This window comes from Ruditapes philippinarum, unplaced genomic scaffold, assembly GCF_026571515.1.
Source record: "Ruditapes philippinarum isolate M1 unplaced genomic scaffold, ASM2657151v2 ctg12128_1_1_1_1, whole genome shotgun sequence".
NCBI classification, from domain to species: Eukaryota; Metazoa; Mollusca; class Bivalvia; order Venerida; family Veneridae; genus Ruditapes; species Ruditapes philippinarum.
In genome coordinates, this window is record NW_026852433.1 from 28,173 (window position 1) to 42,924 (window position 14,752).

General features: G+C 33.1%; 1 protein-coding gene across 1 annotated transcript; it reads left to right on the plus strand.

Moving 5' to 3' along the window:
• The first annotated feature begins 217 nt into the window (after nt 1–217).
• LOC132760258 (uncharacterized) lies at nt 218–8,993 on the plus strand. Its single transcript, XM_060752205.1, has 9 exons — nt 218–358; nt 1,488–1,549; nt 6,125–6,233; nt 6,444–6,545; nt 6,699–6,800; nt 6,902–6,956; nt 7,665–7,711; nt 7,906–8,007; nt 8,535–8,993. Exons 3-9 carry the CDS (start codon nt 6,174–6,176, stop codon nt 8,991–8,993), a joined length of 927 nt encoding a protein of 308 aa, XP_060608188.1. The 5' UTR covers nt 218–358; nt 1,488–1,549; nt 6,125–6,173.
• The last annotated feature ends 5,759 nt before the right edge of the window (nt 8,994–14,752 follow it).

A 14,752-nucleotide genomic window follows, 5' to 3' on the forward strand; every position in this document is an offset into this window, starting at 1 on the left:
AAGATTCTTTACTGTGATAACTCTGGTTTTCTGTAGACTTGGTATTTGTTCATACAGAGACTTCCGTTTCCAAGTTTAAGAGAAAAAATAACAATTCTAAGTCGGACGAGGAGTACGACGCTCCCGTACGGATAACGGATACGGGATTTTAACCTAGATGCCTCACGCGGAATTTTCATTAACTGTCGTTATATTTTATGCAGGGGAGATAATAGCGATACAAAACACGTGGAATCGCAGTTTCCGAAGATTTGAAGGATTATAAAAGCTGAACGTAATATTTCAGCATAGTCAGGACGCCATAAGCACCTGTTGCTATCACAGCATTCCGGGAATATCATCATTAATCAATAAACAGGTCAGTCTTCTTAATTAATAAAGTGGGTGGGGAATAGTTATTTTCGTTTTTCTTTTTCTCGAAATTGTGTATTTCTTTCAGCGAGTTTTAATGACGCAGCGGAATAATTTACTAACAATTAAAACTGTGATGGAGAAAAATAGTAATTGGTTACGTACAAGGAAAAAAACGAAAGTAATTTCAAATATTTTCTGTTACGTAGGTCTAGCGCATCAAGATGACAAATTGTTAAAATTGTTCATTTAGATACTTTCATTAAAGATAGATAATATCACAGACACAGTGTTAAAAGCTTGCACAGTCCATTTCTAATTTTCTTTACAGTAACTTCCAATTCAATTTCATTATTTTACAGTATCATTCCAGATAACAGAAAATATTTACATATGAAAATAGATAAAGTGACCCCACCCACTTTGAAATATAGAGAGCTATCTTAAAGAAGTCAGCATGTGTTTGACAATGATATTTCTGTGTTAACACATTACAACAGGTGGTTTAAATTCATTTAATGTCTGTATATAATATGCATATTATATGTCTGTATATGCATATTATCTGTCTGTATAATGATCCAATCCGTGAAATATTTTTGAAACTACTTGTCCGAATTACCAAATGTAAATGATTTTCCTATACACATTAGTAACTTTTTACAAAATTTGCTTGTCCGAAACAGTAATTACATGCCCCGGGTAACCGGACAAGTGCTAATTTCGCAGATACATATGTGCAGATATATGCTTATACAGTAAACTCGTCATTAAACATGTTGTATATTTTGCTACTATATATTTTGTCATTAAATCTAAAAAGATGTGATTTCCTTAGTAACAACTGCGTTTGGAGTTTTCTGATTTTGATACTGGACTACATCTGAGCAAAATATAATAACATTAAAGAAATATGGCTGTTATAGCTTAAGATGATTGCATTATAATTTATAAAGTTAATAATTTCATTTTGAGGCAAAGGTGTGAGATATAAAATGTTTATACTTTCTTTTTATTCCTGAATAACTAATGGTTTTCAACATTTTATGCATACACGCATCAATTTAATTTTTACTGGCAATGCAAATTTGAAATCTTTACATAATGGACTTATTCTCAATTTCTTTGAACAAAAGAATGGTGTTTTCCGTGTCTGAAAATGGCCAAGATTGTGCCAATGCAGTTGGAAATCTGTCAGGTACTATTTTATATTCTTAGGGTGTTGTGTGTACAGTATGATGTGGGTATAAGGGCACACTTAGGATAATACCAAACAGAATTGGTGTTTTTAAAACTTACCGGTAACAGAAATTTCCTATTAATATATTACAAATATTTCATGCACCATTCCTTTTGGTTTTGTCCCATTAGCATTACGTCTAGCTTCAGTGTATCTTGCCCCAGTCTCGTCATTTTTGTTTTGTCTTGCTGTTCTAGTTGTTTGAAATACAAAAATATACTCACCTGTAACCTTTAAGCTATTCACTTTACTTTGGTAGTGTGTGCAACAGACTAATTTACTGTAGCATGTTTATTGTCATGGATTTAGTGTGATATAATATATATTCTAAGGTGGTTAAATGGTAATGGGTTTATTTTGTAAGGCCAATAACCTGTGTAGTAGTAACTGTGTACATGAAGTAACTGTAAAATCAGATAAATGGAGAAATGGTATCAATATTCTTTATTACAGTAATGTCCGGTTTTACTGATACCACTTTGTAACAATATATAGGGCAAAATGTCTGCTGTCGTCCTTGCTTGCCAAACATGGGTTTATCGATACCATTACTTAATTAAGAAAGTCCGAGATGCTTAATACATTATAAAATTTGCCTCAAACAGATTGTTTTTACTTGTTTACAATTGCAGGCAGTAATAATTTTGATAATCTTACGAAAACTTCAACATTCTTTTAGGTTATTATAGTCAAATTTTCCTTCCTGCTCTCACTTGAATAGTTTCATTCCACAAAAAAGCAATAACATTTATGGTCTTAAATTATGGAAAGAGTAACTTTTAATCATGATGTTAAAATTTATGCAGAATATTTGTATATAGCTGAACTGCCTCGATAGTCTTTACACTTGCAATTTAAACATTTTAAACGATCAAGTTTACTTTGTAATCTTTTGTATCTGATTTTGTAGTAAGTCTGCATTTTTATATCTTCCTTTTAGGTTTATGTATTGTCTATGGTCTATTTATCATGTAGTATTTGCTTCTAAAATGTAGCTAGTAAGAATCTGCTTTGACCTGTGATGAAGCTTGTATCCATATGGAATTTGCTATAATTTTACACATTCTCTTTAGGTCTTACCTTATATAGATGTCTGTTAGAAAACTCACTCTCTCGTTGCATTGTTTTCACATAATAATACCTCTCATCATTTGCAGTTCTATACATCCTGTGATGACAAACACCATGTTTCCCGTACTTCTACTGTTTGCATGATTAATTTGTGCGGCTTGTACAATAGCGACCTTAACACTTGGTAGCTTATATTATTATATTTTCAGACGTTCTAGATCAAGTATCTGAAAAGTTCTGAGAAAACTCCTGAAAAGAAAACGTGGCATGCATCCAGCATTACAAAGCATGCCATCATCTCTGCAGCAAAAACCCATTTTCATTATGGCCGGACCATGCAGAGTCCGTCACATGCTTGGCTCCATCGGTTATTGTCCACTCATTAAACTTTATAGCGCACGTTTAATAACTTGCCTGGTCTTCATTTACCAAATGTTTCTACTGTGGTCAAATTAACTTTTGCCTGTCATACATCTCATAAGTCCATTTTTTTTAGTATATCTAACCAACCATATGAGACAATTCTAGTAGCTGTTTACTTATCAATAAACTGCGAGCATGTATGCTTGTTCTGCAACATTGAATGTTTATTTACACCAATTTTCACATATATGTGTGTTTACTATGCCTTGGCACATTAACAACACTAACTCCATAGTAGATAAAATGTTATTAATTTCAGGTGAGCTCTGACAATAAACTCCTCAAAAAGGAACATGTATGTCTCAAGCTTACAGAGCCAACCCGCAACATACTGCTCATAAAATGACATTTATTATCAACCCATCCAAAGCCATCACAATTGATCAAGGGGAAGGTCATCTCCAGCTAAAATGTCAAAACAGAAGCAAAAAACTCCAGCCTTATCTGGGGGATACGCAGGCCTTCATAACCTCTTGATCCCCTTTCAAAATTCCATTTTATTTAGTTCCGCCCATTGTTTTCTCGTTTTAGGGCACACGGCTTTTTATTCACTTGGGGACCATTACCCGCTTTTCATGGAATGGCACGCTGTAAGTGTCACATTGAAGGTTCCATGATAACCGCCGTATTGAACACATCTGCGGATGTTTCTAAATGTTTCAAAATTTTACTATTTCACGTTTAAATTGTTGAATTCTGCTTAAGGCCAGGTGCTAGGGGGCGTGGACGGTAACTTGCCACTTTCCAGTACGTCATGAAACAGGGCTCAATCAACCGAGCCTCAAATTTTTCAATTTTGCCGTGTTGCGGCTTTCTTTGGGGATTCTGTATTATTCTATTTATGATCACATCCGTGTTATTTGTGCCGTGTGGCGGCTGTTAAAAAGTCTCCCCGTACATTTAATCAATGATGTTATATTTTCGATCCTTGAAGATCGTTCAGCACGACATTATTGTTGTGCTTGTGGTATTTTTAGTTTCAACTTTTTCGGCATTTTCTAGTTTGGGTGGTTCCAATATTCCTCACTTGAATAATGTTGAATCACCCTTTAGCGATATGTTGCCTGCTTTTGAAAATTTTGTCTTTTGACGCTATCTGGTGAATACGCAGGCTTCATAACCTCTGATCCCCTTTCAAAATTCCATTTATTTAGTTCCGCCCATTGTTTTCTCGTTAGGCACACCTTTTTATTACTGGGGACCATACGCCGCGTTTCATGGAATGGCACGTAAGTGTCACATTGAAGGTTCCTATGATAACCGCGTATGAACACATCTGCGATGTTTCTAAAATGGTCAAAAATTTACCTATTTCACGTTTAAATGTTGATTCTGCTTTAAGCCGTGCTAGGGTGGGTGGACGGTAATGGCACTTCCGGAGGTTAGCCGTCCATGAACAGCTCAATCAAACCGAGCCTGCAACATTTTCAATTTTGCCGTGTTGGGCTTTCTTTGGGGATTCTGTATTTATCTATTCTATTATTTGAGGAATTCACAAACAACTTGCACACTTTCAACAATGACCTGGATACAACGCTGAAGGCTACACTGTATTCTTTGATGTTTGGAGAAATTGAAACTGCATAGGAAGATGTCAAGAGAATCAGGAGGAGATTAGCAGCTTTCTTAAATCAGTCAACTTTCATCCTATCTGATATTCAACTGAAACAAGCTGCACTGAATCAGAAAGTCTCAAGCCTTGAGGCTTATAATCTACACCTACATAGAGAAAACAATACTCTGAACAAGTGAATAGGTTGAAGAAAGAGTGCGAGTTCAAGGACTTATCAACAAACATGTTTGATGATGATATGGATGGAAGTGATGCAAAAGGAAATCAGTCCAGGAAAAACAGCTCTCCTCTGACATAGATGAAACAGAAGACACAAAGTCTATTGACTACCACAGCCACTCAGATTGCAGACAGTAACTGATACTCTCATGAGAAGAATGACACTGAAACTTTATAAATATGCATATATACTTAACTAGTTTACATTGTCGTTAAAATGACTGCATTAACAGTGAGATAACACTTAATGCCCCTTGGTGTTCCTTTAATACATTTAGATACATTAGTATCCTTTCCTTTATTTCTTTGAATTAGTTCACATTGTTGTTAAAGGACATTCACATTTACAACGGGATAGCAGTTAATATCCCTTGCATTCCTTTTATAGAGTTAGATACATTAGTATGTTTCCTTCAAAGGACATTTGCATTTATAGTGGGATAACAATTTATATTCTGTGCGTTGCTTTCATACATTTAGAGACATTAGTATGTCTCCTTATTTCTTTGATTAGTTCACAATGTTTAGTTAAAGGACATTTGCATTTACAGTGGGATAGCAATTTATATGCCATGTATACATTGCTTTTATACATTTAGATGCATTAGTGTGCTTTTCCTTTATTCTTCTACATTCTGAAATGCTTATTTTGTATTGTATATATTACTTACTTTGCTTTGTTCTTTTTCTTAAATCAACCTCTCCAAAAATGTTTTGTTAAATGTTTTATGTGATAGCATAAATCTGTACTTTTCTTGAAGGGACTTGGATTTATTTTGAAAGGCAAATGTATGGAGCCACAAGCTTATTGTTACTTCCTTGCACTTAAAATGCACCCCTGAATGACTCCCAAGAGTATTATGAAAGCGCTTGATTACTGAATATTGTACTTATTTCAGAGAAAAATATTCTTTACATAATCCCCACCAAAAAAAAAAAAAAAAAAAAAAAAAGTCTTGCCATTGGGTTCTTGTTGCTTGGTCATATGGGGGTTGCATATGACCAAGCAACAAGAACCCAATGGCAAGACTTTTTTTTCAACACCACTTTATATTAAGTAATTTCGATGTTTATTTTAAACGTGTTGATAGATTTTACTATTTCTCCTTCCTCATGTTTAATGATTATTTTGACGTTGCCAGTTTAAAATTGTTTCATGTTTAACAATTGTTTTGACCTTAGCTGTTTAATTTGTATGTTTCTAGCTGTTTAATTGTATGTTTCTAGTAAAGATAAATAAATTTTAGATCCAACTCGTGAACCTTCCTCAACTGCTACAAAACACCAGCTTGTGATATGGATAGAAGAAGGAGAGAGAAAGAAAAAGAAAGAAAGAGGGTTTCCAGACTCCCGAAGGTATTTGTTTTTTTGCTTGCCGTTGACTTTCAATCATGACAGTACATGCATTTCAGTCAAACCTCTTTGAAGCACAACTGATGCTTGCTCTTTTAAAAAACCGACTCATCTTCCCCTTACAAAATAGTAAATAAGTTAATTAACTATGCCAAATGTATATTTTTCCCTTCTTGATATATCCTGTCCTTTACAACTACTTCTATTTTTCAGGAAAAACACATTGGTGAAGGCAGTACACAACTTCCAGAAACTGCCAATGATTCAACTCGATCCCAAACAGCCTTGCTACACAGACAAGCCATACCTCAAGAGGTAGTGTATTTTTTCATGTTAAATCAGTTTTTGTTATAGTTGGTCTTATCAAGTGTGTCTTAAAACCTCAGAAGTAATATTAATGTGAATTAAAGGCTCATAGGATATCAGTTTTAGTTATTTTTATACTTAACAGTTACTTCTATTTTACAGGAAAACCACCAAGGTCAAGGTTGTACATCAGCTTCCAAAACCTCCAGTAATTCAACTCCATCCCAAACGGCCATGCTACATGAAGAACATATAGCTAAAATGGTAGGTTGTTTTTCTGGTTAAATAGTGTCAGTTACAGAGTTGTATTAAACGCTCATAAGATATCACCTTCACTTTCTACACTTAATTTCTTTATTTTACAGGAAAACCACCAAGGTGAAGGTTTTGCATCACTTTCAGAAATGGCCATTAATTCAAAAAATAGATAAATACAGAATCCCTAAAGAAAGCCCAACACGGCAAAATTGAAAATGTTGCAGGCTCGGTTTGATTGAGCCTGTTAATGGACGGTACTGGAAAGTGCAAGTTACCGTCCACGCCCCCTAGCACCGGCTTAAGCAGAATTCAACATTTAAACGTGAAATAGTAAAATTTTGAATTTAGAAACATCCGCAGATGTGTTCATACGGCGGTTATCATGGAACCTTCAATGTGACACTTACGTGCCATTCCATGAAAAGCGGCGTATGGTCCCCAAGTAATAAAAAGCGTGTGCCCTAAACGAGAAAACAATGGGCGGAACTAAATAAAATGGAATTTTGAAAGGGGATCAGAGGTTATGAAGCCTGCGTATCACAGATAAGACGTCAAAAGACAAATTTAAAAAGCAGGCAACATATCCTAAGGGTGATTCAACATTATTCAAGTAGGAATATTGGAACCACCCAACTAGAAAATGCCGAAAAGTTGAAACTAAAAATACCACAAGCACAACAATAATGTCGTGCTGAACGATCTTCAAGGATCGAAAATATAACATCATTGATTAAATGTACGGGGAGACTTTTTACAGCCGCCACACGGCACAAATAACACGGATGTGATCATAAAATAGATAAATACAGAATCCCTAAAGAAAGCCCAACACGGCAAAATTGAAAATGTTGCAGGCTCGGTGTAATTGAGCTCCATCAAAAACAGCCTCGCTTCATGCACGACGCATACCTGAAATGGTAGTTTATTTTCTTGTTAATAAATGTTTTTGTTAATAGAGCTGCACTTTACATTACCTGTGTTTTAAAAACTTGTATCACTTCCATTACTCCATATCTAATCACTACATCTATATCATTTGTATAAAAATAGCTCATTACGTATTTTCCACTTCTGATTATTATTTACACTTAATAGTAACTTTATTTCGCAGGAAAAAAACCCTAGTGAAGGTTGTTCATCACTTTCAGAAACAGTCAGTGATTCAACTCCATCTGAAACAGCCTTGCTGCACAGACAACACTCAGCTGAAATGGTAGTTTATTTTTTCATGTGTATTAAAAGCTTCATTTTTAGCTCAACTTTTAAAAAAAAATCGAGTTATTACTATAGTCGCGACGGTGTTGCCATTCCCGTCCGAAATTTAGACAAAACCTTCAAGTAGACCAGACTGAATAACCTTGGCTCATAGATGGTCTTGAGTTTCAAGGTCAAATTATTGATTTTTGCTTGAATTTTATTCTTGGACAAAAACAACACTTAATACAAAACCGGCATACTTGGACAAAACAACATCTAGCGCCAACCCGTCATTGAGTAATTCAAAAATGTTAATCCTCTTTGGAGTTAAAAAAAGTGGTGGCAAAATCTGATTACTACATCTATACCATTTCCACAAAAAATAGCTATACCTTAAGTGATTCACCCAAATTTTTAAGGGTACATGTATTATTAAACCTTCCATGTAGACTGCAAAATTTCTTAATATCCCACTAATTTCTAACAACACCAGTCCTGCCATATTTTACACTGTTTAAACAATTTCTCCTCTTCAACTTTCAGGATGTTGGTGTCCACGAGTACTCTTTCCATGGAATGAATATTGATGATGTACTCCGTGGCGACATAGATATCCAAATAATGGACTACTCTTGTCAGCTTTTACGAACACAATATCAGTGTATACATGGAATGCTCACTCCATCCTACTTGCACTCGCTAGTGTCTAGTGGACAGAATATTGCAAAGAAAATTCCTAAAAATGTTAAAGCTGTACAGATGCATTATATTACAGGGCATTACACTTTGTCAGCTAGAAATCATGAAAACATTACTGTTTTTGATAGTTTACCATCTCCAGCACACTTGAAAGAACTTATTCCACAACTGTCTCTACTCTATGAAAGCTTCAGCCTTGATGGAATTCACTACACAACACCCCAGCATCAAGGAACAACTACACTATGTGGAGTTTTTGTTGTTGCAAATGCTGTTTTTTGCCTGAATGATATTGAAAAATAGATAAATACAGAATCCCTAAAGAAAGCCCAACACGGCAATATTGAAAATGTTGCAGGCTCGGTTTGATTGAGCCTGTTCATGGACGGTACTGGAAAGTGCAAGTTACCGTCCACGCCCCCTAGCACCGGCTTAAGCAGAATTCAACATTTAACATGAACTGGTAAAATTTAGAATTTTGAAACATCCGCAGATGTGTTCACACAGATCCACATAAACAGAACCTAACTGTGTCTAAAATGCGTTCCCATTTTCACCACTGTTTAATAGCTAGTGATTTTACTATCTTTCCAACTACAAACTACTCTTCATTGTTAAGTTCTTATTTTAAAGACCAGATGAATCGGTGTAAAAATAACAAAAGAAAATGCGATAATGATAATAAATCTGTCAAAAGTACTCAAACCTATAAAAAACAGAGAAGAGAAGACGAAAAGTATAGACTCCATGAGAATGCTCTTCGGAAAATTCGAAGAGCTGATGACACTTACAGAAGCCTTGAGAATGAAAAGAGAGGAGTAAGTAGAAATCTAAAGAGGAAAGATAGTAATTGTAGACATGAAGAAAACCTAAGAAGAAACCAATCTAGAAGTGAGAAGAGGAAAGACACTAACTATAAAACTCAAGAAAACGTCAAGAGGAATGAAACGAGAAGTGAAAAAAGAAAAGACACTAACTATAAAACTCAAGAAAACGTCAAGAGGAATGAAACGAGAAGTGAAAAAAGAAAAGACACTAACTACAAAGGTCAAGAAAACGTCAAGAGGAATGAATGGAGAAGATGAATGAAAAAAGAAAAGACACTCTTTCTTTTAAAGTTAATTCGTTCAATATTAAAAACTAAAATCATATTTCATCGAGGACAGTAAAGGCAAACAAAAGTAATCATTTATTCATTCATTTAAGAATGCATTAATCAGAAAAAGTAAGAAAAAAGGGATACAAAATGAAAAACGAAAATGAAGCATAATGATAATTTTCCACATGAAATGAAGCATGTTAGAAGATCAGGGGGAATTAAAAATGCAATAACACTTTCTGAATAACTAAAACATGTTTGAAATTAGTTTCAGCACGCTTAACTCAAATGATTAAATTAAGCATGCATGATCCAATCATATTATAAATATTTTTTTTTACAGATTTTTTATGATTTATACACATTATTTTAAGAAAACCATAATGTTAGAAGGAAATTAGTGTTTTTAGATACTAAATTTAAATTGAATGATTAAGGTTTTGCATTTCATTGCATTAGATAAAAACAAATAAAATAACATGATAATTCTTTATATTGTAAGGCTGTAATGAAACAAAAAATAAATTTAAAAAAATGCATTTTTTCATTATATAACTGAAAAAGAGTGCGAGGAAGACAAACATATGATCATATTCAATGCTTAATATTGATAAGCTAGAAAAGCCTTTAAAAATGGTAAGAAAGTTTGCAAATTCAGTACATAATCAATGCCACAAAGATTAAAAATAGCACCAAAGCTAGTTATGAAATGGATGATTTATCAAAGGCTATAATAACTTTCTCAATTTTCTGAAGTAATGCACAGAAAGGCAACTAACAAATCTGCGTTCACCGTTTGGGCTCATATAATATTAGACATATTTTCTCATGTACAAAACTTCTTTTCGTTAAAACGTTATACGATCGTAACAACAGCTGGAAAGAATGGTAGTTGCTAAATCGTAGCCTGGAAAAATATTTTGTGTCTGTCATTTGAGTCTATATCGTAGTTTCGGTACGTTATTTATAATATTCGTTATTTGTGTCTATATTGTCAAACCGGTACATTATCTGTGTCTATAACGTCAGACAGTTCGTCATTTTTTGTGTGTTTATCGTCAACCGGTGCGTCTTGTGTGTGTGTATATCATCACCCGGTCTTTAGTTAACAAACAAATTTTCAGGATGGAGATCATATGATCCCTATTTTATTTATTTTCATTAATAGACTGAAGAAGAAACTAACAGGTCATGTTTTTGTCACTTAAAAATATAAGAAATGCTATTTTCATTGACTGATATAATGTTTCTTTCCCGACAAACGGAAGTAAAAAGAGAAAACCAATCGGATGCTTGCCTGAGCAATAAGTCTTTATTTTAAGAGAGATCTCGTCATTAAATTTGATCAAGTTTGTTTCAATGAAACATTAAGATATTTGTTTTCATTGCTTAAAGTGACAAAGATCTCTTTGCAGAAGAGGAATTTTGTTCATATTTAATGGTCTGCAAAACAACTTTGTTCCTAGTAATTGGACAGATTGAGAAAGGAACAAATAGCTATCGTTTTTGTCAATTTCAATAATAGATAATTGATATTTGTCACTGACTGATATTATGTTCCTTTTCTATCCAGAATAATTCGGAGACTTAAAATGGAGAAAATCCCTTAAAAAACCAACACAGCAAAACTGAAAATGTTGCAGGCTCGGTTTGAATGGGCCTATACATGAACGGTACTGGAAAGTGCAAGTTACCGTCCACGCCCCCTAGCACCGGCTTTAGTCTCAATGATCTACGCTCACAGTTGTTTTTAAATAAGAGTAGGAAGTTTACACGTTTCTGACCATTGCCAGGTAATCAAATAATGTAAACAGCAATATCAATAAAAAGAAAGAAAAAAGTTTCAATTTGTAGTAATTTTAATCCCATTACATTTACGTCAGTTTTCTGTATTTTACTAAAACTTTCAATGAATTTAACGACGATAATTGTGGAATACCTACAAGAAACTTGTATCCAATCGAACAATACAATAAAGCATACATTTTGTAGATTGAAAGCTTATAGATAACAATTTAGCAAATAGATATATGTTTGTTATTATACATGTATAAGTGTCATGCAATAATATTGAATAGCTGGCAACATTGAAGGTAAAACAGTTTTGTGTATCAGTCCTTACTCATAAAGTTTATGGAAAATATATGGCAGGGTAGGACTGTTTTGGACTACAGACCTTGTTACATAACGTACGTAAATCATGTCTAATAGATGATAATCTTAAACAAAACACTTAAAAATCAAACTCACATACGGATTCATCATGCTTATATCGTAGAAAATGTCTCATGACGCATATACTACAGTAGCATGTACCTTACTTGCTAAATTTATTTTGCCGTCAATGCTGCGGGTCCAAAGTCCACCAGGGATTTGGGATTCTTTCATTTGAGGAAGCTATCCAGCTAGCTTACGGAACGGAGGTGGTTTTACTTGGGTGCCCTTTTATGTCTGAAGTTATGCGGATTTCATTACATTTTCACTATAAACTTTGAGGCTGTAAGGTAAATTTTATTATTATAGCTGATTTACATTTTCAATAATCTGGAAATCGTATAAAAATCGTTATTTTTTATTGCTGTAAGGTATTCATGTATTTAGATTAGAGCGACTGTCTTATATGATTGATAATTGGATGGATATCTGGCACTTATCTAAAGTATAATTATATTGAAAAAGATCGGTAATTATCTACAAATTGAATCATATTGTAAAATACTTTATGATAATGACATTTTCTTGATGTTTATTTAACATCATAACATTGATGTTCAAGTGGAGTGATTAGGCGGTCATTCACACAATTGTTTTTATCATGCTTCTTTATGAATGTCTAAACAGGTGGAAATTATATCGACTCGAACTTTTCTTCCTATTTTACATTGAGCACTCCCGTCTTTAAGCATTGCTTAAGTAACACTAAATACACATATAAAAAACAGAGCTATATATATATTTTTAATAATGTAAAATATAAGCTATCCAATCACACACACCCATATACAGAATTCTAAAAATACCATCTGTTAAGCCACTTAGACAATACGATTGTCCCATGTAATTTAACGTTAAACATACACAAATCATGTTTACATCTGTATTGTGTTTTGCATGACGTAAGTGGTTTCTGTCCGACACTTTGTTAATATAGCTTATCAGCTTTTCTAAATATATCAGCAAAATTGAACAAATGCAGTTATGGCTGTGATTGCTTGTAAAACAAACGTGCTTTACAATATTTTTCAGTATCTCCTAGTATTTTTGTACACATTTATGGCATGTAAAACAAGTTTTATGAACAACGTGAAATTGTTAACATAAAATTATACAATTATGCTATGTATTTAAATGTAGAACTGCACTGAAAAGGCACTAGCTTATTTTTTTCTCTGAATATTAAAAAAGAAATAAAATATAATGTTTTTTAAAAACATCCTGGATAACTTTCTCTATTGTCGATAGTAATATTTTTGAATTCATGTACAGATTTTAGAGCTGGCTAACACATAATAAATGTTTTATGTGATAATAATCATTACTTCATTCTTCGTCTAAAGGACTTCTGTCAAGTTTGTTCAGCTCATGACCCCATGGCCAAAATTGGTCTCAACTTTTCCTGATTTCCAGTTGATTTTACATTGGCTTAAACAGTGTCTTCTTGTTCTTTCCTTAAATCAAAATTTACTTAATGTGAATGAATTTCCTTTATATTCCTTGAACAATAACTCGTAACAAAGTAATGATAAAAATAGCTTTTTATGCAATCAACGGATTTTGCAATAACCTTGACGAAACAAAAAATATTCAAGAAAAACTGAAACTTAAAGTGGTTGTCAAGATCCTTTAAAATTTAGATTATTGGGAATGGATGTCTTAAAGATTTGCCTCAAATGCGTTTTAATTAATATTTTTCATGTTTGTGTGAAATAAAATCACTGAGATAATTGTCTGTTATTTCTAACATCAATGTTAATAATACCATAATTTAGTTTTACATGTTTCGAGATAAAGAGGTTCATGTCTTCAGTTAAATTTACATCAACAGCTTCAGTAAAGCTGAACTCGGTTAATAAACATATATTTTGGAAATACATACGTTTATAATGTTCAAGGCAATAAAATAAACTACCTGTATAAGCAATGGAATTATTATTACTTTTTTAAAACTATTTTACAACTTACAGAAATTTTCCTAAAAAAAGTAAAAACAATTATGGAGGTGTCATGTTAAAAAAACCTCTTGATATATTCTTTGAATATAATAATAAAGTGAATGTAAACACACAAATGTATATTTTCGTAGTTTTGTGATACATTTAGTTAGATCGATTTCATTTGCTTCAAAGATTCATAAAAGCCTTTAATTTGTGGAAACTCCGTGCCTCTTGTATAGCGCAACATGATCCAATCATTTAATACTTACTAACAAGATAATGCGCTTGTTCATTGTGATTTTGAATATACAAAATGCTTAAATTTATCTTTTAGTGACATTTTAAAGTTATAGAAATGCAAAACTTTTATCATTTAGTTTAAAATGACATTAACGCGATTGTTGTGTCAATCAGCAGAATGTGTGCTATTCATTTAAACATATATGATACATTTGCATGATAGCGTTCAGATACATGTGTTGAAATATGTTTCGTTCAATAACACTTACTAATAAACTAGTTAGAAAGTCTGATACTGCGGTCAGTAATATTCAGGTGTATTTCTTCACATGCACAACCTTTTTGACCTTTTAAACAATAAAGCCCGTGTAAAATCGACAAGCAACGAAACCAAGGAAGGAGAGAGTTTTTATAAAAGCCTCTAGCTATCTACTCATTCTTTTTTGCATTTGATTGTAATCATATTGCGTCAATGTTTGATTGAAATAAAATATTGTTTATACTAACGAAAACAAGTCATAGAATTGTAAAAGTTATATTTACTTAAAAATGTTACTCAACTATCTAAT